Here is a 26,289-nt window from a genome sequence, read left to right on the forward strand (position 1 = left end):
AGCGGGAACGGCACGGCGGCGTGGTGTTGCTCTGGGAATTGGCTTAAATTATTGCCGCTGAGCAACAGTTCGCCGTTTTACTTTTACGTGTGCTCATACATGCAAGGACATGAACTACAGTAAAGTATATTGTGCAGGAGCGTTCAGTAGGGCAATGCCAATGGCTCTCGATGTGAATTGCGAACCATACGAACATTTGACCACTAAATTAATTTCAGCGAGATTACCAGGGATGCGAGTAGCCTACATAGCAAGCATGGTCATTCTCCAAAATTGATATTGATCGGATTCTGCCAAACGCTTATAGTCTTTGTCATTGATTGTGAATAAATCAACTGTAACCCTCATTAACAAAACATACGGTACAATGTTTTTTATTTATTTATTTTTTTAGATAATGTTAGATAAAATAGACATTTCAACGCAGTTGATTTTGTGTGACTGGCCCTGGATGCTTGAAATCAACCATTTGATCTGGGCTGCATATTGTGTAATGTGGTTAAACAGATACATGAGATATACTTGAACTTTAGGCGAGTTTTATGGTTTGGGGCCACCTTCATATTCATAATTGCGATGGCATATACTCATACCTTCCCATGAAATATTAAAATAAGTCCGTTTTACCATGCTTCATCACACAAATTGCCAGTCCAAGCTTCATGTAAAGATGAATAACACTTCTTTTTTCATTATAAAATATTGAAGAAAGATAAACAACAAACGTATTTTTCGGTCAAATGAAGCGTTTTAACATGTCAGCGCAGCAGGATACTGTCGCTTTAAATCCATCCCGCAAAATTAAAAGTCCGCTGGCCGCTAGTAAATCTGAGCAAAGGAGGAGACGGTGCGCGTGCATGCATAGCTAGTCCAATTCGCGCAGTTGGACAGCGTCTGTTGAGCGGAAGCTGTCGTCGGTCGTAGTTTACAGGATTCACCTCAACAAGTCGTGAAGGGGAAAATTGCAATATTTTCCCCTCTGTGAAGATGGACCAGAAAGATACAGAGATGAACGAGAAAGGAGTGCCTTCCTCAACCAGCGGAGTTGTGGTCCAAGTGCGGGAGAAGAAAGGACCTTTACGTGCAGCCATCCCTTACATGCCTTTTCCGGTAGCAGTAATTTGCCTGTTTCTCAACACATTCATACCTGGATTAGGTGAGTTCGTTTTTGATAAACTGTTTCCTGAATGCTTTGCGCGCACATGTTTCTAGCCCTGACAGTTATGCATGCACCCCATTCTCTGCATAAGCTACTTAGTAAACTAGCTATCGGAAAAACAATCTATGTCTATATCTGCATGCAAACTCGTTACGTTTACTATATTTCTTTAGAAAGAACTGCACTTTTAATTAACAGATTGCCATGTCTACTTCTGTGTGAATGTAACATGTTTTGTATACATTTTTTTTCTCATTTCACTGGCATGAGTCCATTGGTAACATTGTGAGAAGCTATTCTGAGGGTAGGGACTGCCTACTGAAAGGACCGTTAAGGCAGTAGTCAGGCAGTAGTCACACAACGGGTGTGGTTTTCAGTTTAACACAAGAGAAGCTGTGTGTGCAACTAAATGAATTATTTTGCACTCGATGGAGAGCAGATATAGTTGCGCAACACCGCTCTTAAACTTTACTCCCCCTCGAAAGCAAGGAGCGCACTGGCTAAATCCATGAGAACCAGGTGCCTTCCCTCTCCTAAAGCCCTTTTACACTTGCTCATTCTCTCTGATTCCGATAAAATGATATTAAGCCCGCACGTCCGTTTGGGGACCGCAACTGAGCGCGTAGCAAAAGGCACGCTGATCCAATTTCTCTTTGTTTTGGGTCTTTGTTTTTGAGTATATGCAGGAGGTATTTTTATATTTTTATGGCATTTTCAGTAGCCTATATTGGAAACACGTATTTATTTGTTCAATATAAATATTTAATTGTAAGATTGAGTTTAGCCCATATGACTTCTCCCCAATTACACGTTTTTTATACTATAATATATTTTATAGGCTAATGGGATCCGATCTTTGGTTTCTCTGTAACCACGTTGAAACGGGTAGTCTACATAAGCCATATACAATATATATGGCTTTTTTTTTGGGTCTATGGCAGGATTGTCTGTGGTGTTATATAAATATAAAAACGGGATTATTTTTGGCAATTTTTGTAGGCTATTTTCCACCAGTTATATTTGCTTTTTTTAATCAACCTAATGTAAGCGACAATCGTTGAACCCCTTATACAAGCACCAAGTAGGCAGCACTTTTATCTCCGTTGTAATTACAAACAACCTTCACCTGCTCTGCTTTGGTCATGTTTAACAGTCTCTCCTCCACTGACATCAGTGTGTCACTCTAGATCTAGAATTTGACTCTTGACTCCCTGCCCCCTGGGCCATGCACAGTGATTGGACCAGTTTTGGATTTTCTTTCGGTTTTTGTATGTATTTATGCCACCACCCCCCCCTTTCCACATTCCTCGTTCCTTCTTGGTTCCTAATTGTCACGTGCCGACGTTATACTGTTCTCTCAAGGGAATTCCCAAAGGGTATCTACTCTCCACAGACGCGACCGCCTCGAGTACAGATATCAGATGGCGACGGGGGCCAGTCGTACCCTATCTCTAGTGTTTTTTTTTCTTGTTCTGCATGTAATATTGTACAAGGCATCGGGAAATCATTGATCTCCCTCCTCCCGCTTGCCTAATGAGCCCCGAAAAGCGCGTCCCCAAGGGAGCTCATAAAGCAAACCTGGATGTTCGATGTTCCTTTCATAGGCTCGCGCAAGGTGCCGTGCTGGAAAGTCTTGTCGCGTTTCCTTGCAGATTTATCATTCTCGGTGAAGCCTTCACGTGCATACAAACATCATTAGATGTCGTTTCTATGTTCACTATGACAGTGGATCACTCCTCCAGAGTCACCTGTGGCTACATGAGTCCATTTTTCCTTTGACGTTCTAGGTAAACGGATATTTTTGTGTGACTGAGTAAGACGTGTGGATTAACCGGGGCAGCACATTGCGTGTGACGGTGTGACTGGGTGGTCATTTATTGGCGGTTGGCCACTTGCATTATGCATTATGGTTAAAAGATACAGCCAGCTGGCATCAAGCGGATCTAACACTAAGATGGCTTGACGGCCAGGCAAGCTGTGACTTGGGGCAGATTTTCCAAACCCCAGGGGGAAATCCATCAGCCTATTCTGGTATCTCCCAGTCCAGGAGCTACACATCTGACAGTCCATTGAAGAATAACAGATGCATCACATCTAGTGACAGACGTACAGCACCATGATAAAATAAAATAAATGCACTAATATGTTTGTATGATGTAAACAGATGAGAGGGTAGAAATGTAAGAAATTATTTAGATATATGCCATGTGATGGTTCTAATTATTTCCTTCCTTAAATGGCATTCCTCTACCATAGATCGCTGACAAAAAAAATCTGCATCTGGGATCAAGTGGGAAATTCACACAAAAAAATAGCACCGGCAGCCGCTATAATTCATTAGCAGGCTCTATGAACTTAGAACATGGATATTAGTCAATGTTTCTAACAAGCTTGTGTTTTGTTTGACCTTGTTTTCAAATCCACTCAGGTGGGAAGACACAGGACAGTTGGCATGCTGTGCATTTATACAACTCTGCCTGCAATCTTGTCACCCTCATGATGATACCATACCTGTTGTTGACAAGTGTGTTGCTATATACCTAAATAAAGCAGCAGTGAAATTAAATTAACAAGCTCTGAATGTTTTACTACATTGACGAAACTTGTTGGCACCATTGTCTTTCTCACTTTCCACAGGAAAGAAATTGGTGCAAGGCAAAGTTGGTGTCTTATAAGGGCACAGAAGTCTGCTCTTCATTAGAGAACCTCGTTTTATGTGGGTCAGGTTTTGCATAGACGAAAGTGCGGTATTAAAGGTGATGGTAGGTGGCATGTTAGTTTTCATCCTTTGTGATCCTTGTCTGTTTAATAGGACCGTGAATGGGTTGGCGTTCAGCCTCTCTGTTTGGTGATATTTTTTATGTTTCAGCAGAGATCAAGGTTTATTGCTGCGGCTGTTATTAATGTAAGCAGCTGCGGTTGCCGAGGTTTTGAAGAGAACCTTGTAGCTTGTCGGAGACCGTGAGTGAATATTTCAAAATATTTAACTGACCATTAAAAAAGGCTCACTGTTTGTCGAGCAGAGAACAATAAAAGACGTGCATTTTACCCAAAGCACTTATATTCCAGCCTTGATACTTAAGTGCAAAACTGTTTAGAAATGAAAACATCTTCAGTCTTCTTTTTAAAATGATTTATCCTTGTCATTTTATTTTGTTTTGCCAATACTATTATACTATTATACTCCATGGAGGACAATGCATTAGTGGGATGTTGTAAACTAAGCAACAGGTGTGTAGTCGGAAAATATCTTTTTTTACAAATGGAGAAGGCCATTGTTATTGCTCTCCCAGTATAACCTGAGACCAAGAGGCAGTGTGCTCGCAGATCCAACGCTCACAGTGGGCCAGGAGGCATGGTGTGTTGGGAGTCGGCAGTGGGTCTCGGCACATAAGATATCATTTAGTCTGCTCCTGTTGGAAACAGCCAGGCAACGACTACCAGACCCAGTAAAAGCCAAATGGGAGTTTCTGTACAGCCCCCCCCACCTCGCCCCCCAGGACAGATCAAAGTGGATCTGTGGCGGATTTCTATATCAGAAGGTTCTCTGACGGCTTCCTGAGCCTTTTGTGGTTCACCCTACTTTCAGTTGTGCTTGAGCAGTTTCCATGGCAGCAGATGATTCCAGAATGCTCGTTTCAGAGCCATTATTTCCCTTCCTTATTGTTGCAGTTGTCTAAGATGACAAGCGGAACAAGATGGTATCCGCTTAGGACCTGAAAATTACCATCATATTAACCTGGTTTATTTCAATCTATTGCTTAGAAAATCAGTTCTTACTCCTATCATTCTTCGGTCTTCTTTTATCTCTGAGCAGAAGAAGACCTGAATAAAGGTATTAACCCTTTGAAGAGTTGGTTTTTTAGAATCTTTTTCCAAAATTCTAAGACCATCTTCAAGAACTCAGTTGCTTTCAATTACAAAAAAGTGATTGTTGCATCAGTTAACAACATTCTAATCAGATATTTGTGATGGTACACCTTAAAGGGTTAATGGTTTTAGCTTTCCTGATCTAAATTTCTCATCAAAACCTAAGACACAGGTACTACATTTCCCAGCTGTTGTGTTTTTACGAATCGTAGTCTCATTATATCATGTTGTGTTTTATTGGTTTCCCAGTGAGTAACCACTCGGGACAAATCTTTTTATTGCGGCGCTACTCGACGGCGGTTCTGGAGGGTACTAACCCAGCAGTTTTCCCCAACCCTCTATCAAACACAGAGCTAAGGAGAGGAGCCAAATTGCTTTGTTGAAGATGGTCATTACATTCAGGTTGCTAAGTGCCTGGGGGGGAAAAAAAGGCCGTAGGCGCCCTGGTCTTTCTGGGCTCGGCCTGAGTTGCCTCTGTTGAGCTGAAATCATTTCAGGCTTTGAAGTGTCTTTCAGTTAGAGACATGGGCACTGTACAGCACTGCAATGATTCAAACTTGATGGTAGCCTCACAGTAAGCGTCTTTCAGTTGGTGACCTGGGTACTGTACAGCACTGCAATGATTCAAACTTGATGGTAGCCTCACATGAAGTGTCTTTCAGTTGGTGACATGGGCACTGTACAGCACTGCAATGATTCAAACTTGATGGTAGCCTCACATTAAGCGTCTTTCAGTTGGTGACCTGGGCACTGTACAGCACTGAAATGATTCAAACTTGAAGATAGCCTCCCATGATGTGTCTTCCAGTTAGAGACCTGGACGCTGTACAGCACAATGAAATGATTCAAACTTGATGGTAGCCTCACATGATGTGTCTTTTAGTTAGAGACCTGGACGCTGTACAGCACAATGAAATGATTCAAACTTGATGGTAGCCTCACATGAAGTGTCTTTCAGTTGGAGCCCTGGACGTTGTACAGCCCTGAAATGATTCAAACCTTGATGATAGCCGCTCGTGTACAGCGCGGGCACTGGTAGGGGATGGCGTTAATTGCTCAGTTGAAGCAGCGGAGGGGTGAAATGTGCAGTACACTGTGTGCAGAGTGATGTAATACCCTGTAAGCTCTGCGCTGTGGCACAGTTTGCAGCACAGATGTTAGTGAGCGAAAAACATGGGGCTCCCATGCACATGCATGGGGGAGACATACCTCCCACTGACCTTGATAGGACATGACTGAAATAGACTTCCTCCACAGCGGGGATACATGCACTGGCTCCGATGACACCATGATTTACTTTATCAATAACCGATGCCATGGCCTTTCTACCGGGTATTTGATCTGTATTTCTTCCTTAAGACACGTGACATGAAAGAGCTCCATTCGTCTTTGTTCACCTGTCCTGTGCTCTGAACTGCTTGCCAAGGCCTGTATCCTAACTTTTTTGTTTGTTAAATCCCTTGGATTATTTTCTTAATTGCTGGCAGCCAGCAGGAATCAGTAGCAGGTTAACTTTCAGAAACATTGTGAAAACTGATGATTGAACACAGTCGCTAGCTAATTAGCCTTGAACAGCTGCTCACTGGACGTGCTGAACAGCTGAAGTAACACAGTGTGCTGCCATGTCCAAAGAACACAGAGGCTGAGTAAACAGTCACTGTGGCCAGTCACTGCTGCTCCCATATTTACTTTGATGTTAAATGGAGGGGCTCTGGGGTTCACTAACTCTAGATCAGTGGTGCCCAATCATAGAGGGCTGAGAGTATGCAGGTTCTCATCCCAACCAATCACTTCACCTGCTGCTTTCACTAATTTGTCCCTTCCTCTCTGGTTGAAGATATGCTAATTAGGGAAATCAGCAGGTGTAGTGATTGGTTGAAATGAAAACCTGCATACTCTCGACCCTCCATGATTGGGCACTACTGCTCTAAGATAAATCACATATCAACTGAGCCCCGACTCACGACCTGGTTACTGTCAGCAAAGCAATGAGTTGATTTGACGTCACAGCAAAGCAGTAAGGGCTAGATGTTTTGGCCAGAGGTTGCAGGTTCCATTCCCAAGTAGATTAATTAAAGCTGTGTCACCCAGGATAAGGGGCATCTGTCAAAAAAAATAATGAATTGTGTTAATAATGTGCCTTTTATGACATTGTTCCATTGCTTAGAGTGAGAAGCAGTCTGAAGCATTTGAAGAAATGAAGCCATTTTATTTACAGCAAAATGTATTAATCGTTTTTGGACTGGGTATCCATTCCATTACTGGGAAAGAGGAAAATGTAGTGTGTCAAGTAATGACTGCCATTGAAAAACGATCAATCTTACACAGTGTGGGCTGTGGGGAACATTAACACACATTAATGTGTACTCTGCAGAATAATCCATTGGTGTTTTGTTGGGAAAAGTGTGAAGCATATTCATTTTTCAACAAAATTATCATTGGTTCTGTTTGTTTATTCAGTAAAAGCAGCTCAGAATGGTCCTCAAATCTGTTTTCATTGTGTGTGATGGGGGGAAAAAAATTGGATTTGCTTTCAGGGGGAAGTTCAAACTCAAAGCTGTGGGGGATGCTGTTGAGGTCACCTTGCACTGATGTGCTTATGACATCACTTTGCAGAACCTTTGTCTGAACCTGGGTGACCTGAGAGGGGGCGCGGCCACCACAGGCTGCTTCTCAGCGCGGGTTACAGAAAAAAGCGAACGCGTCTCAGTGTCGCCCTTTTGGCGAGCTGGAAGCCGTTTTTTAGCGTGCGTCCCTTCTCCCCTGACTGGCGTCGTGATTCACCGCGTCTTAAGTGCTCTGAGACATCCCTCCTCTCTCTCCCCGCTCTGAGACATCCCTCCTCTCTCTCCCCGCTCCTTCCAACGCTCGATCCCGTCCAGATGACTGTACAGCCTGTTTAATCTCTCCATGTCTGTCCCCCTCACAGGTCTGCGTTGCTCCAAGGTCAGATTAATTTAATGGGGCTATTTGACCCCAGTTAAAGCCACCTGTTCTTATTTATGTCCTCTAAATTGTATATATTATTTTTTATGAAGGCAACACTCTTCACTCTTCTCGGACATAATTTGAGGGATAAACGGAAGGTGCTGGAATAATTGTAGTTTTTAGAATTATTAGACTGTAATAATTTAGTTAATTAATTTCAAGGACTCACAGTCTGTTTTATGAAAGCAATTTGAGGTTTTAAAATGTAGTATGTGCAATCTTCATTGACTGGAGAGTTCTGTGCTTTGAAAACTTACAGCTTGTTTGTACAAATGCTTCTGTCACTGACCGTATCAGGTTCCATGGTAGATTTAAGGGACGTTCAAGCTTTATCTAATCCATAAAAGTGGTTCATTTTGCACTGCTTGCTCTGCAGATCCATCACTTTAAAACCTGGGTGAGGCATTTATTTTTTTATTTATTATAATTTATTTATTTACTTATCTTAATTTGGTGCCTAACACGGGGCTGAACGTGTTGTTTTACTATCCTAATTTGGGATATCCAGTTATCTGCAACCCAAGCCACGTTCTTGCATGATCCACTTCCTGGTTGGGAGAGCGTAGACATCTGTGGTTCTCCTGCGAAACACGTGCTGTCTCCAGCTACTGCTTTTCACACTGCGTACTGGTAAGCTCGCGTAGAGTGGAGTCGGAGGAAGACCTTTCAGACGTGGTTTTAACGTGCAGTCCACGGGCTCCCGGTCGACCAGCGGGGGCCATTGGAGAACAATGAAACGTAGTCCCCTGACCGACTGAATCCTCTCATGCCCTGGGCGACGCAATCGCCGATCCCGCATCGCCCTATGGAGCTGCCTGCCACAGTCGGCGCTGGCGCGGTCTGGATTCGATCCGAGACCGTGGAGCTCATACGAGCCACCCAGAAGCTGGACGTGCCATTTCTGAAGAATAACCCAGCGTGGTACTCACGTAGTAACATTCAGCACAGTCCTGTCGGCAAACGAAAACCAGACACTGGTAGTGACGTTTCAACCTTCCAAACCAGTGCAGTTGCATGCGTGGTGTATCCCTAGAAACAGTACGGTGGCTGCGCGCTCGCCTCTCTAAGCTCCATTTGTCAAAGCATCTTGGCCTGTTTGTCTAAAGAGCTGCTGCTGTTTTTTTTTGTCCTTTGGCATTTGCCCCTTTTTTTAATGTCACAAATTGAAGTTTACCATATTTGGTAAAAAAACGGTTCAATTTATGGTTGAGTGCCAGGCTGTTTTTCCCAAAGCAGAACGGCAGTGCTCGACAATGCCTGTCCAACATCAAGGCCTCTCTCTCTCTCCCTCTCTCTGTCTCTCTCTCTCCCCCGGCTGCTCTCCCGACGACTCCTTCAGAGATCAATCTGTCGGGCCCAGACATTATTTTGTCCGGGGGGAGGGGGGTGGGCGTGGGGGGGACGATATGAGGATCATCATTTGATTAGAGGTTTTTCATGTCTTGCGTTTCTCTCATCATCATCCTGCCTGCTCCGAGCCGCCTGTAATAAACAAATGGCATTCACGGTTAGCGCGCACGTATTAGCGTAGCCCTCGGAGAAGGAGCACAGTTATATAACCGCCGCCCTGTTCCCTGCGTCGGAGAGGGGCGGGGCCTCGATGATTGATTATGTGTGTATCTCCTGCGGAGACCCTCGCAAGTGATACGGGAGATGGGGGCAGCGGGGTAATGTCGAAAATCTGCGACCCGTCTCAAGTGGTGAGCTGGGATATGTTTAGAGACCGAGAAGTTCAGCGGAGGAACTTTTGCTATTTTGGTCTCGCTCTCTCCAGTTGTCCCAGGACGGTCTCTGTTCCGCGGTTTGGATCCAGTTCTGTTATTTCAGCATGGGAGACGGTACTGTGCCAGCTAGTTTGCAACGTCTATATCGGTACGCACAGAGATGTAAAACATGCTGCTTATTCCACAGAAGACTTGCTGTCAGGGTTCTCTGTATAACGAGGAAGTTGTGTTGGGAGGGTAGTTGTTCTTGACTTAGAGTTTTGCAATTTGTTCAATGATTTGTTGAAAACAGTTGTGGGTCCATGGCCAGCTGTGATGTCATAGCCTACTGTTTTGGGGCTGTCTATCGTAATTGGTCAGGACGCTCTGAATTGTGGCTGTTGTCTGTGGCTAGCTTGGCTCTCCCACACCCAGTGATGAGGTACATGGTGGCTCAGTTGGTCTTTTCAGGATCAGGCTTTCCAGTCTGAGGATGAGGCACAGATTGATCTGGAAACAGTTTCCTAGAAGGGCTATGGCTGTCCCATTGGTCCATTGCAGCTAGGTTTGGTAAATTGGCTGTTAGAATAGTTGCTGGTAATCCAGGGTTGAGCTTCAAGTGCTTTAGATCGACATGACATTCGAACAACCATTTGAAGGGATGGAGTGCTTGAAAGCATTCACTCATGCTCCCATCCCATGAAGCATTTGAACACCATTTTCCACTGACAGTACATGCTGCTGATAATGTTGCTCGTATCAAAAAGAAAAATAGCCAAGTCCAAATAATTAAGTGGTCGTGTTCAACTCCTGTAAATAGCCTGACTTCGACTTGTATTTTGGTCTTTTTCACCACGGTCTCTTGAGTTAGAATTCTGGTCACATTTTTCAGAGTGGGGAAAACTGTAGCGCACAATTGTGCGTTTTCGCTTGAACCTCAGAAGGAGAGCCCACTTATTGGCTTACAAGTGTTTCCAAGCATATGTGCAATGAGCCGTTCCACTGTTCACACGCAGTACGCAGACGGTGAAGCAATCCAGCCGCGAGCGTGCTCTCCATTCTCAAAAAAAAGAGAATAAAACGGGGTAATTAACCTCCTTTTTCCAGGGGACAGTGAGTGTGAACGCTTCAGTAAATTACAGTTATCCTGAGAGTAATGCAGGAGGAGGCTGACATTTGCCAAACCCCGTTGTCTCTCACTCTGGCGGAGCGTGTAATTATTTGCGGGACGGCGGTTGGTGGAGCTCGGCGTCCGTTTATTGGTCGCGCGGCGTCGATGGCGTCGCAACGAAACGCGGCTCGGCGGAACCTCTCCGCGGGGCTTTCGGGCGCCGTGGAGACGCTCGCCCCCCGCCCGGGAACCCTCTCGGGCCGGGGCGGAGAGAGGCAGCTGCGCGGCTCGTTGCCAGCTTTGTGTCACGCCGTGCGCCGCCGCCACGGCGACGCCCAGTTCGCCGAGGACAGCCGCCGCGCTGTAATCAGAGTCCTATTAGCACGCGACCTTTGACCCGCAAAGGTCGGGCGCGAGCCAATAAATGCGGACGCGAGCGGGGGGTCAGTCGGAGAGGGCCCGCCCCTCTCGCCCTCCCACAGAGCAGAGGCAATGTCGGGCCATTTGATTCCATCCACTCTCTTACGGCCGGTAATGTTGCCGTCGTGTGCCTAATGGCGCCAGATTTTAGTGAAGGGCTGTGAGGAGAGGTCCCTTTGTACCCTGAGACGAGGTCGAAAACAGAAGCTCTCGCTGGGACAGACGTCCCCGCCGCTGCCTGGTGGAGCACATTTGGGCTGAGGGCGGGGTCAGATTGCCTTTCTCCGCCCGAAACGCTCGGTGTTCCTGTAGGGTTTCCCCCCCCCCACAAGCTAGACTCGGGTTTTTTTTTTTTTAGCCCTGTCATAAAGGGTCTCGCTGGAGATACGCCACTGAGGAGAAGGCGCAGGCGTTCTCAGCGTAAACGCGGGGTCCAGAGATTTATGGGGGGGGCGCGGCCCCGTTCTGTGTAATTCGCTCGTTTTTATCTTGCGGGCTGCGGGCGCTTCGCGCCTCCCCAGAGGGCCGTTCGGCGTCGGGGCGAGACGCCTCCGGGGCAGAGGGCCCGCCCACACAAAATTGGCCGACGGTTGATTTAGAGCCTCGTAATTACCGTCGATAGTAGGTGAGACGGCGCCGGATAAACACGCCGGCGCGGTGGGACGGGCCGATCGTGCCCGCAGTGATACGAGAACAGACCCTGGGGCGGCGGTTTAACGAGAGCGCGGTCGAGTCGTGAAAAGGGGCGGGACAGGGCCTTCATTACGGTGGGAACCGCTGCGGGTCCCGACAACGACCGCTCGTCACGCTTGATCTCTCGACCGCATCAAAGCGATTTAATGAGCTTCTGAAATCGATACGCTAAGAAAGCTTATTTGCAGAGCCCGGCTGAATCTCCCAGCTGATAATCCTGGCGTTTGTTCTCCATATACTTTATGACTGGGGATTTGGAGGCCGCGACTGCAGAAGGTTAAGATTTATACTTTTTGGCTGAAGTCCTGCCTGCCTCCCAGGATGTGCAGGGGTGTGTGTACATGACCCCGTGACCCGTGATCCACCACTGTTTTGATTTTGGGGTAGACAGAACAGCGTGCGTGGTTGATGGGCTTTTTGTCATGTGAAATTGCACGGCTTTTGGCAATGCTGAATTAGTCAGCTCAACAGGAAGTGGCTGGCATTTGACCAATAAACACAAAGATTGGCTTTCAGCTGCCTGTTGACTGCTGTCAAGTGGATCCGCCAAATAAGGAATGGCTATTCTTGGCCAAACTGCCTGATGTTGAAGAGGCTGTCTGATTTTTGTCAATGTGAAAATTATTACTCTTTTTTTTAATGTACTAATTTATTAGTATGGTCTCATGGAAAAATCCAAAATAAACCTAGAGCTTTTTTAAAATATATTTTTATCTGTAAACTTCCTGTGTTCTTGTTTTTGGAATGTGATGTATTACTGACAGTCTGGCTAGGCTGTTCACTAGAGTAGATTACAGTCATTCCTTTTGTGTTTTCCATTAATGAATCTTAAGGGGTAATTGAATCTATGAGTTAAGTTATTGTTTTTGGAATTTAACTGTGATATATTACTGACAGTCTGGGCAGGCTGTTCACTAAAGTTGATTACAGTCATTGTCATTTGTGTTTTCCATTAATGAATCATAAGGAGGTAATGGATCTGTGAGTTAATCAATCTGTGCACATTCACAAACTATAGAAAATGCGGGCAAAAGGCCATTGTTGTATATTTCTAATCACATTTAACATAATGGCTGACGTGATTAAGGAGCTAATGGAGATTGCAGTTCATCACATATGTCATACATATAGTACAGAAGATATTGTGCAGCGCACTACGGCACATATATTTTAATTAGCCTAGACTAAGCAGGTCTTTAGCCACTTCAGATTCTTGATGCTGTGTTTTGTCTGTATTTTTTTGGATGCGGTCCAACAATCTAGACCCACGGAGTGGGCCTACTCCCCGGGCTGGCAATAAAGAGCCAAAATGGCGTCTCTAAAGAGCCAGATTAATTTCAGTCTGTGAAAGGCGAATAATGAGGAAATCTGGCCCAGTTCTGTCAGGCACTGTGGAGGCGCATTTTGAAAAGGGTTGGGAGTTTGAGTTGGATTCCCACAGGCAGACGCCGCGAACCTCGGCTGTTAGCTTCAGCGGGTGCTCTCGGTCTCCGCGCGTCAAACCTACAGCAGTTTGTGTCGCGCGGTAAAGATTCTTCTCCTGGACTCGGGTTTTGACTGGGATACCCACAGGCAGACACCGTGAACGTTGGCTGTTGGTGTGTCAGCCGTATTCTCTCTTTGTGTCGTGTGGTACCGATTCTTGTTTCTTGGACTGTTTCTTTCTGAGGCAGTCCCAGAACCAAAGGGGCCTCACAGGGTATTGAGACCCCGCAGCTGAGGCCCCTTTCCCTGGGAACAGGGGAGTCAGTGGAAGAGGAAATGTTGCTCTAAAACTCCTCTGAGTTTGGCTGCTCTCTGTCCGCACATGTTTACTTTTGTAAGACGTGCTACTGCTGTACAAGCCGTGTTTATGCATAATTTGTTAGACTAACAATCTCCTCTGTCCTGGACAGCTTGCATTGCATATGTATGACAGATTACATATTTGTGCTGCTCGATGTAACCACGTAGGCCAGATGCTTTACTTTTTCATTTGGTTTATCCTGAGAGGGAAAATCATTCTTAACTATAGCTTGAATGGCCATATTTCGCTTGGCTTGTGTTTCGCCAAGCAGTTTCTAAATGCTCTCCCTGGTGTCTGTTTTCAAGTGTCAGTGACTTCTTCTAGTCTATATATACAGCATATACATGCACAATATATAATTGTGTGCATTCATGTATATAACATACATACATGCATGGATGCAAAAGGAATACTTAATTGCATACAGGCATATATTTGTAAGTGTAGAGCTGAAGAGAATAAGGAGAATGGGAGAATATTAATTACTGTGTAGAGCTGATCATGTGGAGCAGGTCCTTCCCCTTGATTGGATCACTGACTCTATGTGCGCAGTGTTTGACTGTTCCATTCCTTGGATCACTGACTGTGTGTACGTGTGTTTGTGTGTGTTTGTTCCATTTATTGGATCACTGACTGTGTGGTCGTGTGTGTGTGTTTGTTCCGTTGATTGGATCACTGACTATGTGTACGCGTGTTTGTGTGTGTTTGTTCCGTTGATTGGATCACTGACTGTGTCTGCATGGGGTTTGACTGTTCCTTTGCTTGGATCACTGACTGTGCGCACGTGTGTGTGTGTTTATTGTGTTGATTGGATCACTGACTGTGTGTACGCGGTGCTTGTCTGTTCCTTTGCTTAGATCACTGACTGTGTGGGCGTGTGTGTGTGTGTGTTTGCCTGTCGCCCTCTCCGCAGGTACCTTCGTCTCGGCCTTCACGGTGCTGTGCGGGGCGCGGACGGACCTGCCGGACCGCCACGTGTGCTGCGTGTTCTGGCTGAACATGGCGGCCGCCTTCATCCAGATCCTCACCGCCATCGTCATGGTGGGCTGGATCATGAGCATATTCTGGGGGATGGACATGGTCATTCTGGCCAGTGAGTAGCGCTTCTTACGCCGTTCCGCGCCCTCTTCTGTAAGCGGCCGCATGCTAAAAGCCTCCCTGGAATGTCCTTGCAATCCTGCTGTGTTCTCAACAAGCTCAAGCCAGGGGGGTCACAGTGTGGGGGGAATAGTGGAACTGAGTGCCAGGGGTTCAGGCAAGGAGAGGGGTGGAGGGTGGTGGGGGGTCCTCAAAAAGCCTGGATTAAAAAGGGGAAGGGGGCCCACAGAGACTTTGTGTTACACCCCTGCTCAAACCTAGGCACAAAAAGCAGTTTTCATATTATGGCAACCCATGTTATGAAAACCAGATTTATTGTAGGTATTACATGTTTAATGGTTTTAAAAAAAAATAATATTGTAAGTAAATATATCAGCTGTTATAAAAATATGAAATATGGTAAATATGAAAACATTCCCATATTTAGGGTGCTAATCTTTATGATTATGGATGATGGCCACTGGATGATAGTGTTTGGTGACATATTTAGCTTGTATTGCCTATTACTTATGTGAATCCGGTATTTAGCTTTCCTTTGTGTGGTTTGAATTATGATAACATCAGTTGCTACAGGGGAACACCAAATCCAGAACAAAGCAATGCTCAATTTTTGCATGAGATTGGATTAGTGGTTTAATTGAATATTCTTTTTTTGCTTGGAGTCTAGTTTACTGTAGAGATCCTGCCTTTGTGTGTTTTGTAGAAAAAAACCCTTAATTGTATCTAAAAAAAAAAAACTAAAAAAAACGTTGGTTTCAAGGGAGGAGCTGAGCTGTGATTTCTCTGTAATAATTAAGATGACAGGGTACAAGCAAATCTCTTCGGTACAACAATTTTTTTTAATGTGACGTGCAAAGTTAATGTTACCACATTACACTTAATTAAATATGAAAGGAGACAGCTGCAACTGACTGACCCTTATTAAATTTTCAAGCTTGTGAATCTTGGAGAGAGAAAAAAGCTGATTCAGAACAATTGCCGTAAAAGCAGGTTTCAGAATAAGTATATTAAATTCTCTGCCTCCCCTGTTGGCAACTCAGTTTTCCCTCTAAATTATCTGCTTGTGTCTTTCCAACAGCCCTGTATACGCTGCAGAGAGTTGAGGGGTGGGATGTCTCTCTGTATGTGTATGAAATGGGCAGTGTTGTTTATATTTCCTGTGTATATGAGAGATAGTCAACATGTCGATTCCAACTGCACTTGTGGTATAAACCGTATTCAGAATTTTCAAAAAGAAATGGACAGGGTACCATATGTGTGACTCCTTATCCAATAGAAAGCTAATTGAATTAGTTTTGCTAAAGTGGATTCAAAATTGGCTTATAAAATACAAAGGGCAGCAAGCGATGGGGCTTAACCAGGGTATTGTGGGAAGTGAAGTCCCCCAGAGCTCAGTGCTAGGAGGAGGATTTTTTTAATGTCGTTCCACAGCAGTTGAAAGTTGCTAAAATAGTTAAAGAATATTTGAAAAAGAATCCAGAAGTATGCAAATATTTTACTGTAATATATTGATTTTATACAATGTCTTCATCAGGCGTGGTATAGTCACAGTTTAGCATAAAATAATGATAATCCATGCAGTATTTTGCAATGAAAGCCCATAATACCAAAATACCAGTTGGAAAAATGTTTTTATGATAAAAAATCCTTTACTTTATAAGCAGTTCATGTGTTAAAGTTTTTCATTGACAATGGCTGTAATTATTCAACAATGTCACAGATGGCATCCAGGACTGCAATCTAACTCTGGCAGCAAGATTAGTTTCAGATACTGTATTTAAATTATGGAAACCAGAAACTCAGTCTCTTTAGTCTCAGTAGAGACAGACTGGGAGAGGAGGTATTTGGAAAAATATTGAAAAGGATTTAATGAAGTTGTTTACAGAAGCTATTTACTGGGTGAGTGAGTCCAGTCATATTCCGGCATCTGTCATACTAAATTATGTTCTGACTCAATGTCAAATGGTTTTACTGGACTGATATTGAGCTGCAGCAGTGCCGAATTAAACGACAGATGTTCAGTTAGTTTGACTTTAGCTCGTGTATCTTTGGGTAGCTGGAGTCACGCAGAGTGGAAGGATATGAAATAGGAAGCTGGGAAATTGTGGGGATGACAGGTGTTGAGTCCCAAAGTGTCACCTTCATCCTCATTTAATACATCTCTCTGATTTCACCGTCATTTACTGTAGTTGTGTGTTTGTGTGTGTGTGTGTGTGTGTGGATGTGTGGCATGCATGTATTATGTCTATACAGTCTAGGCTATATATATAACACTATCAGAGATATAACACATATATACTGTATGACGTAACATTTTTCATTACTAATAATCATTCCGAAGTACGCAAAGGAAAGTGCTATCTAAGACATATTAGCGAACAGAGCTTGACATTTGTACCCGCCACTCGCCGAATGTGGGTAGAATTCAGCTGTGGCGTGTAACTCTGTCAGTCTTACCAGCTACTTTGGCGGGTGACCTTTTCGTAGCATTTCCTATAGAAAGAAAAAGAAGTCTTTGTAGTTTACAAAAGGCATCTGAACTAATCAAGTCAGTCTGAGGTGATACTACATGATCCTACAACTCCCATGAGCACTGGGTGTACACTGTGTGCTTGTCCTTTTGGCCCATCCAGTTCGCTCGTGTCTTGCCTCCGCAGTTGAGCGGGGAGTATAATTGATGAGAAGGAGAACTTGGCCGAAATTGAACCACTGTCGAACATGGCTCTGCATACTGTCTATACTCATTATGGCTTTCCACTTTTCATTTAGTGACACTCCACACCAGTGGAGATTCTGTGGTTGGGAAAACACAGAATTTTAAATGATTTCCACACTGAACACAGAAAACAACAACGGCTCGGTGAAGGAGCATAAACCTTGATAGATGGACGTACATGATTTGAGTCGCTTTCATGATTTCAGAGTTTACTCAGGTTGGATAGCTATAATAGTTTCTGTTCAAATAAAAAAAGGTGGTAGGGGATTTTGGAAAACCACTAGCCACAGTGGCTGGTGAGCCAAAATGTTCATGTCAAGCCCTGTTAGCGAAGCTCATTTATCTTCATGTATGAGCAACATTTTCATCTGTCTTCACCTTTACATCATCATAACACCTGACTTGGAAAAATGTCATTGTTTTGTGAGGCGATGACGTGACCACGGACGTGAGTGACGTCTTCGTCAGCATAACTGTGACTCTTCTTTGTTCTGGAGGGAACATTTCTATACCACCGTATTTCTTGGTGGTTTCAAACACGAATGAGTCATACCTTATCTGCGCGGTCGGTCCTGGCATTTCTTTTTTCATTTTTTTTATTATTATCAAAGTCTCTTTTTCTGATGAATGGAGACCTTTTGAATAATTGCATTTATCGCCATTGAAGTTTGTCGGCTCTGGTCTTCCGAGCGCACAAAAGAATGAGTTACGGGTGGGCGGCCATCGGCCAGGGCACTGTTTTTCTGCTTCCTGTTTTCAATTAATCTCTGTGTTCCTGTGTTAATTGTCAAATTTCTTCTTCTTCTTTGTTTTTTTGTGCTACATCTCTTCATTGGCCCCAGTTTCCGAAGGTAGGTGTTGATCAGCGTGGCCCTCCCCTCGTCTGTCTTTCATCCGCACGCCTTGCTCCAGCGCACAGCTCACCGCTGCTTTTAGTTCACACCGTCCACTAATGCGCCTCCCGCCACTTCCCCGTGTGTTTGTCCTCCTTTTTTTCTCCCTTTTGATTCGTCGACATCAGTCACCCTGCGGTGACACGATCCATTCTTCTGCTCCGCTCCGCTCTTCCACGTGTCGTCCGTCTCTAACTCTCCGTCTCCGTATCTGTCTATCCGTTCATATTTGCACACGCATATGCATGAGCACACACATGTACATGGATATCAAATACGCACAAGCTATATTTAATGCACAGCGTGTGTGCATCCCAGTCACCGTGTCTGCATGTCTGTTAATGCAGGAATTCCAAAGTGGCACCAACGGCATTTACTGCTTGTAACAACACAGTGGAATGAATCGCCCCCTTTTTTTTTTTAAAGGGTACCTTGAAGACTGCTTGCTGACCGAGTTACAGCATGTGCGCTGCTGAGAATGTGCATTCTGAATGCAGTGTGATTTTAGCACCCAGAACTTGTGTGAAGCATTCTTTCCAGTTCACTGCACAGTTGAGCGCTGTCTCCCCATTTGTCACTGTGATCTCAAAAACAGAAAAAAAAGTGGGTGGATGTAGGACCTGTGTGTGTGTAACGATTAAGACACACAGAAGATTGCGTATACGCAGTGCATTGCGTATTTGCGACAGTGACACCATTTCTGTTTTGGCTCTGCCTTCCAAGTACATTGGATTTAAAATAAAGCAATGAATGTGTGGTTAAAATGCGGACTGTCAGCTTTAATGTGAGGGCATTTACATCCATATGGATGTAAATGTTGAGCTACGACATAATTCAAGGTTTTAGGTTTCACAGGATGCCGGCTGACAAGATGACCTGTAAATGCCTGGACAGATTCTGTTCGCTTGTTAATGTATTCATTACATGGATAAATAGCCCATATTATTTCAGAGAAAACTTTATAGGCCTGCCATTTGTTAAGAGCCCCTGTGTGGGCTGTGTAGATACTGAGGACGTAGAGCAAGACTGTTCTTGTGTCCCTATATGAAATGCATTACTTTGATCTAATCCACAAGAGAACCAGTGTTGGTGTATACAGCCAATTAGCTCATTTGGTCAGTGTATTTGGTGGAAACACAAACCTGCATAAACACCCCCTGACGTAGAGGAATTGTGTGAAAGCAAAGCTTACACTTTGCCACACTTAAATTCCTCATGCATGTGGTGAAAGCTCATTGGCTCAAGCTCAGTTTAGTAGACACACAAACGTACAGAGGTGGTCATGCCCAATGTCCTAGACACGCCCAGTTTTTGATTGGTACACCCAAAAATTGGAGGTTCCACGCACAATCTGTGATCACAGTCTCTGTCTCCTGTCTGGTCTGCCATCTCCCATCCCAGTTCACCCGCACTCAGTAAAACGTTCAGTGTTAAGTTGACTCTCACAGAGTGCATGTGGTCCCAACTGGACTCGCACGTACTTTGTAGGAGTCAAATCAACACTGGATATTTTACTGGGCAAATTTATTCTATACACCCATGATTGACACTCTGATGCTGCTTCCGGTCATGGTTGATAATGGCGTCATCGGTGACCTCACGCCTCTGGCCCCTCCCCCCTCTGTGTGCAGGCTACAGGGATCAGGGCATTCCCCAGCAGCTGTGAGGCTCCGCGGCCAATCTGAACGCGAGAATGTACAGTCGTATACTGGTCTCCCGGCAACAGCCCCGCCCCGCCCCGCCCCTGGCATGGGGCCGGAAGCACAGACACGCCTTCACCATCACTCCCAGGGGGGGAGGGCTCCTATTCCAGACTCTGCCCCCCACCCCAGCCCACCACCCAATCCCCCGGATGCCTTGTACTTCACGGCTCAGAGTGAGTACGAAGATCCTTCGGAAAGGAGGGGATGAAGTTTCTCCACGCGCTGTAAATAAAGAAAACAAAAAAAAAGCAAAATCTGTGGGAAAGAAAAAAACCACCGTGACAACCGTGTGTGCCGTGTGTTATTGACATTTCCATCCTGTCAGGGGCAAATTCAGTGTTAACAGATTTTTAATGACAAATATTAAAAAGTGTAGTTTTATTATAATTTTTCTTATCTTGTTTTTTTTTTTTTTTGGCTGTACAGATGGGTTTTGAAGTTTTCACTAGCTGGATTTGGTGGTACAGCACGGTGTCTGTTGTCCTTCCCTGAAGGTTTATTACTCGATGTCAAGCCTTATTTTACGTGGAGATGAACTTGTTTTTATATACATATTCTGCATGGTTATTAAATTTCCACTTACCCAGCTGAGTCTGTGATCTGTAAACACTCAACCACACAGAGACAACCACACAGGCCGATTATCTTTTATGACTTTTGCATCACTATTTATTGGTTGTTGTTTTGGCGAAGCATCATTATCATAAACCTCAATGTACTGTTTATCGAATTTCGCTGGGCCAGTTGCCATAGATACTGTCCATTTCCACAAAGTCAATGTGTACTCATGGGATGAAATAAACGTAATTGGTATGGGAGTGAGTTTTGCTTTATTGAAGTTACAATGAAAGCTGAATACCGTGGGCAGAAAACAAGCTGGGTCATTTGAAAGGCGGCTGGACTTTTGTTTCTTAGCCGGGAGGGTGAAAAACACGCAGTCAAGAAGAGAATGGTTGAAATGTGAATTGTGATTTTTTAAATTAAAAATTTTTTTTTATTTTTTTTTACTGGCGTTCATTTATCACAGAGCATTTCTCACTTGTATTCCCCTCAGTTGGAACCAGGGAAGGCATCTGCGGATATGTATTTGCGCATATCTGCATACATATTTTCATTTTAATGGAATCTCTCAGCTGTTCATTAAAAATATTATGCTGTATTCCGTATCAGTCGGTGATGGTTGCGCTGGAGAGCTACAGAGATGAAAGAGCTGGAAAATATTCAGAATGAGAAAACAGGCTGCACCCCAACAGTGGACTTAAAAAATTAAGCCATCTGGCTGACAAACAAGGAAAATTAAAATATCCATTAGAACTTGGTTTGGAGGCTGCTGCACATGTTTTAGCAGTTGGATTCAGCCTCATTACAAAAAACAAAAAGCAAAACAGGAATATGTATTGGACGTTCTTCTGGGGGTGGGGGAGGGGGGGATATGCTTTTTTGCTGCATACGGCACTAGTGTGTGTTTCAGGTCTGAAGCCAGGTCGTGCAGACAATGGCAGCAGGTGTTGAGCCCGGTACTATAGAATGAAAGGTTTCCCCCGATGCAGAAAGCGAGCTGGGCATTTCGTCCTCATAAGCGGATCTATTGTTGAGATGTTTCTGGTGCTTCCAGTCCAGCTGTTCCAGCATCACTTGAACAAAGACTCCGGGGGGGGGTGGGAGGGGTGCTTGGAGGGACAATAAGGGTTCTGACTCAGGCCGATGTGGGGCAGGCGTTATTATGGTGTGCGTGCGGGGTGCGGGAGGGCGAAAGGGAAACAATGACCCACGCTCCCGGCTGTCACCCGCTGTCACGGTGTCACGTTGGCGGTGGGGGGGAGTTTGGGGAGGCACTGTTTGGGGCGTGGCCCTGACCAGATGACCAGGTAGGGGTTTCAGTGCCGAATCCCCCGCCTCCGCGTTCGGCCCGGGGGCTGGCGCGGCTCGCGGGAAAACGTATTCCTCTGCAGAGGATGCACAGGAAATGTATTCTGCTCTTCAGGGGTTCCCCCGTATCTTCCTCATTAGCATCCTCACCTTTAACACCGAACATGGCCCCAAAAACCCTGCAGTCATGATTATTATAATTTTGTTGTCTTGGCTGTAGTATAGTATTGTAACACATTGTAATATTGTAATGTACCTTGCCATCTAAGGGGCCTCAAGTCAGTAAAAAAGGATTCAGAGTGTATGACAATGTGTAAAACTACTGTCATTTGGTCTTTGTTATTGTTATAGTATCGCTGCTCTTTATTTATTTCTTCTTTTTTTTATTTTTACATGGATTTATATCATGTTTGAATTTTATATCCCAATTTGGGAGCCCAAAATGGTGCCTATGGCCAGAGTTCAAATGATAGGAGAACGCAGATCTTATAATAATTTTAATCTCTTCTGTAACTGTGTCATGTTGCATTGCCTGCTCTCAACAACTGCAGTACTCCTAATAAATCAGTCAGACATGTTGGATATCAGTCTGTTCATGTTAATCAGTCACACATCGTATAGATATATTGTCACGTTATATTTGAAAGTGTTTCACCTAATAATTTTCTCACTTGATAACAGCGGTAAATGATGAGACAGAATAAAATCTATAATATCTGCTATGAATCACTCTGGCAACATTTTGGACTGAATATTGTCAGTTTTGTATTAAAACCTTGTCACCTTACGTTGTTAACTTGTTTTGGTGTCCAAGTTGCTGTAATGTGGAATGTACCCATTTTTTTTTCTTTTTTGAAATTTCTGAAGTAAACTTGCCTCTTGTCTGTGAAATTCTTGTCTGTTTCTCTGCCACAATAATCTTCTTTCAGCTTCACTTGCCCCGTTTGGCTTTGTTTGAAGTGAACAATGTGTTCTCTGGTCTGCGGCAGATAAAGATGTTATTCATGTCTGGGGCGGGTCTCCTGTCAGTCTCTGATTGGCTCCTCCTCGACCCTGGAGAATGGCGTGCCATCTCGCAGTCTTTGAAAAGGATGCGCCCTTGTTCTGTGTTCATCCCATAGGGTGCTCACTGAGCTACTGTGCTTTCTGCCAGATCTCCTGTACCATCCTGTAGGTTTTCACTCCGGCCCTAACTAGGCCACTCCTCATTTCACAGCTAGAGCTGCAAATTGGTAGAATCAGGTGTGAAATCAAATTAGGGTTGAAATGAAAACCTACAGGATGTTATATCTTCAGGAACAGGGTTGGGCAGCCCTGCTTCATGTTGTATAGCAGGTGTGTGCAACCCCTAGTCCAGGGGTGGCCAAGCCTGGTCCTGGGGAGCCGCAGGGTCTGCTGGTTTTTGTTTTCACCTTAAATACAACAACCACTTAGACAAAAGAAACCAGGTGAGGTGAGTTAACTGTGTAATCAACTGCTTTAATTGATCAATTAAGTGCCGAGTAAAAACAAAAGCCAGCAGACCCTGCGGCTCTCCAGGACCAGGGTTGGCCACCCCTGCCCTAGTCCATAGGGCAGTGGTAACCAGCCCTGTTCCTGGAAATCTACCATCATGTAGGTTTTCATTTCAACCCTAATTTGGCACACCTGACTCTACTAATTAGCAGCTCAGAGCAGATCTTTAGCTGTTGAATGACGTGTGCTGTATCAGGCTTGGAGTGAAAACCTACAGGATGGTAGATCTCCAGGAACAGGGTTGGTTACCTCTGCCATAGGGTCTAGTGCAGCGATAATCAAATCTGGTCCTTGAGGCCAGTATTACTGCCACTTTTATAATTACACATGATAATTGATTGATTAATGCCACTGCTTAGCCAGAGATATAACTCACCTGGTGTGCCCAGATCTAAATCAGTCCTGATTAGAGGGGAAGAATGGAAACCAGCAGCACTGCTGGTCTCAAGGGTCAGATTTCAGTACTGCAGGGCTGGTGCTTTTTTTTTCTTTTGTGGCACTTAATTCAATTGCAGCAGTTGATTACATAATTAACCCACATCACCTGCTTTCTCGGGTTTTATTAACTGTCTGATAAATTGGCTGGTTTCAAGACACAAACAAAAACATCAGGCCCTGCAGTGCTCCAGGATTACGGTTGCTGGCCCCTGCTGTACGAGATAACTGGAATATGGAAGGATAGCTCTTCTGTTATCACGACTGCTGCAGCTGTGCTGGAACCATCGCTATTGTGTAAGTGTAGAATCCAATACTGTAATTTTCTCGCTAATGAACCTGCTTTATCCCCCACTGAAAAAAAGTGATTTCATTATAAGAACTGTATTGTAAAAAATGATCTGGAGAGCACTGCAAATGGTCCTAAATACCTGGGAGCGTCACTCATGCCATTTTCGCGAGGTATAAAGAAAGGTGCGGAACCTCTTCGGCGCCGGTGTCACCTGGCAACCGGCCGTCTGTGATGTCACTCAATCAGACTAGTTGGGGGGTCGTGAGCTTCCGCTGTGTCCAATCAGAGGCCTCGTTCTCACTTCAGCTGCCTCTGTTGCAGGTCTGCGCTGACAGAAACACAGCCCTCGGCGGATACGCTGTGGAGTAGGATGTGTGGAAATGTTCTCGCGGGCGCGAAGCGCAATTTTCACAGAATTACCGCGTGCCGTTCCCTTTGTTACTGAAATATCACCAAATATAAGGCCACAACCTCAACCTTTTGTTTTGCATGTCGGGGCGTGCTGGAACATTTTTTTCCCTTTTTAAATTTTTTTTTTTTTACAATGATTCATTGGGCACTTCAGTGTGGGCTCGGAGAACCATTTGTTGTGTTGGGCATCTGTGATTCTTTGACTTTCGCTGTGAACCCGAAGCCGCTTTTATTTAATTGTAAATTGAGAAGCCAATAGGGGGGGCATTCTGAGCTCAGATCGTTATGGATCAGTGATGCAACTGAGCATCTGGTACTGTTATGCACAATTCAGTAGGAAAGTGATCAACAAAATGTTTTATTTTATAAACTGACCATCTGATCGCTTTCTGAGCCAACAGCATCATTCTTGTTTTGGGGTGCTTTGGGGCTGCTAATTATCTCTGTGGTAATGTGCCTAATTTGGTTTTCCACAGTTACAAATCTGTTATTCTCAATATTCAAATAAGCCATAGGCCTACCATAATGACATTTGCTGTAAAGATAAGAACTTAAAAAATAAAAAAAGAAAACCCAGAGAGCGAAATATTTTCACTTTTTATTGGAGAAATTGCCATAAAGCAGTGCAAATTTAGGCTTCGTATCCAGCAAAGTGCTTTCTTAAAAATCCCAGTGCTTACAAATGAATTGGTTATTTGTGTGATTATTTAGCCTTGCTTTTAGTTAATGTCAAAGCCGCTCTGTTTTCTGTTCCTGGGGTGTGTGATTTTATTTTCTTTTCTGACTGCAGCTGGTTCCGTTAGCTTGTGTTTGCATTCCTCCGCCTCTGTTTCCCAGGCTGAGGCCTGTCTCTGGGTCAGTTCTGGAATGTACCGTCTGCAGCGTTCCGTGACCGGCTGCTGCACATCCCCAGCGACGTCACAGTTTAAACGGCTCGTACGTGAGTCCGAGCACACGCTGATAAACCCTCGTCGCTCTACGCGGTCGGGTGATGAACATCCCACTGACGTGTTTCCGTCATAAGAATACCCGATTGAGTTTACTTTGGGAGACTATCGGCATGTTTGAATCTGTGCACTTGCCTACTACTGAGTGTACAAGTTGCATATATGTTGTACAGGCCTACAACTTTCATACTTAATAGATTGCGTCTATGCTGTTTCGGCCTATGATGCAGCGCTTGCTTCCATTTTTTTTGTATAAGCCTTCAAAGCCGGGGTGTCAAACCGAAGACCCGACGGACAGCTGGTTTAGGCCAAGGAAACGGGGTGCATGAACAACCAATTTAATTTGGCCATCAACACCACCACATTCCTGGAGATGCTAAGGCCAAACCAAAATGGAGCGTGACACAATCTTCCCCTCTGATGCGGGTGTATTTTATTTCAGTGAATCGCATACGTCACAAATAACTTTTTTTTTCTGTATTAGTGAGACGATTTGTTTTTTTTTTTTTTTGCATAGCAAGTGCCTATTGCAGTCTCTAATGTATAAAATTGAAGAAAATTGTTAATAGATGAATTAATACATAAATATTTTTTCATTAGAATACAAGACTCCACAACACCTAAAAAAAATAATTTTATAAAAATTAAAGATTTAAATAAGCAAATAAAACATAGCTTGA

General features: G+C 44.4%; 1 protein-coding gene across 4 annotated transcripts; it reads left to right on the forward strand.

The window, feature by feature from the left end:
- The first annotated feature begins 814 nt into the window (after positions 1–814).
- On the forward strand, positions 815–22,900 carry stum (stum, mechanosensory transduction mediator homolog). 4 transcript variants are annotated; one of them, XM_064340211.1, is made up of 4 exons: positions 815–1,156; positions 14,644–14,823; positions 18,387–18,395; positions 20,069–22,900. In XM_064340211.1, the coding sequence occupies exons 1-4, from the start codon at positions 988–990 to the stop codon at positions 20,101–20,103; spliced, it is 393 nt and encodes a 130-aa protein (XP_064196281.1). In that variant the 5' UTR covers positions 815–987; the 3' UTR covers positions 20,104–22,900. The 4 variants fall into 4 exon arrangements, with proteins under 4 accessions (XP_064196281.1, XP_064196282.1, XP_064196279.1 ...); XM_064340209.1 differs by lacking the exon at positions 815–1,156 and adding an exon at positions 9,494–9,889; XM_064340212.1 differs by lacking the exon at positions 18,387–18,395 and having other exon boundaries at positions 816–1,156.
- Positions 22,901–26,289: the final 3,389 nt, after the last annotated feature.

The sequence above is a fragment of the Anguilla rostrata genome, chromosome 6, assembly GCF_018555375.3.
Source record: "Anguilla rostrata isolate EN2019 chromosome 6, ASM1855537v3, whole genome shotgun sequence".
Classification (NCBI taxonomy): domain Eukaryota; kingdom Metazoa; phylum Chordata; class Actinopteri; order Anguilliformes; family Anguillidae; genus Anguilla; species Anguilla rostrata.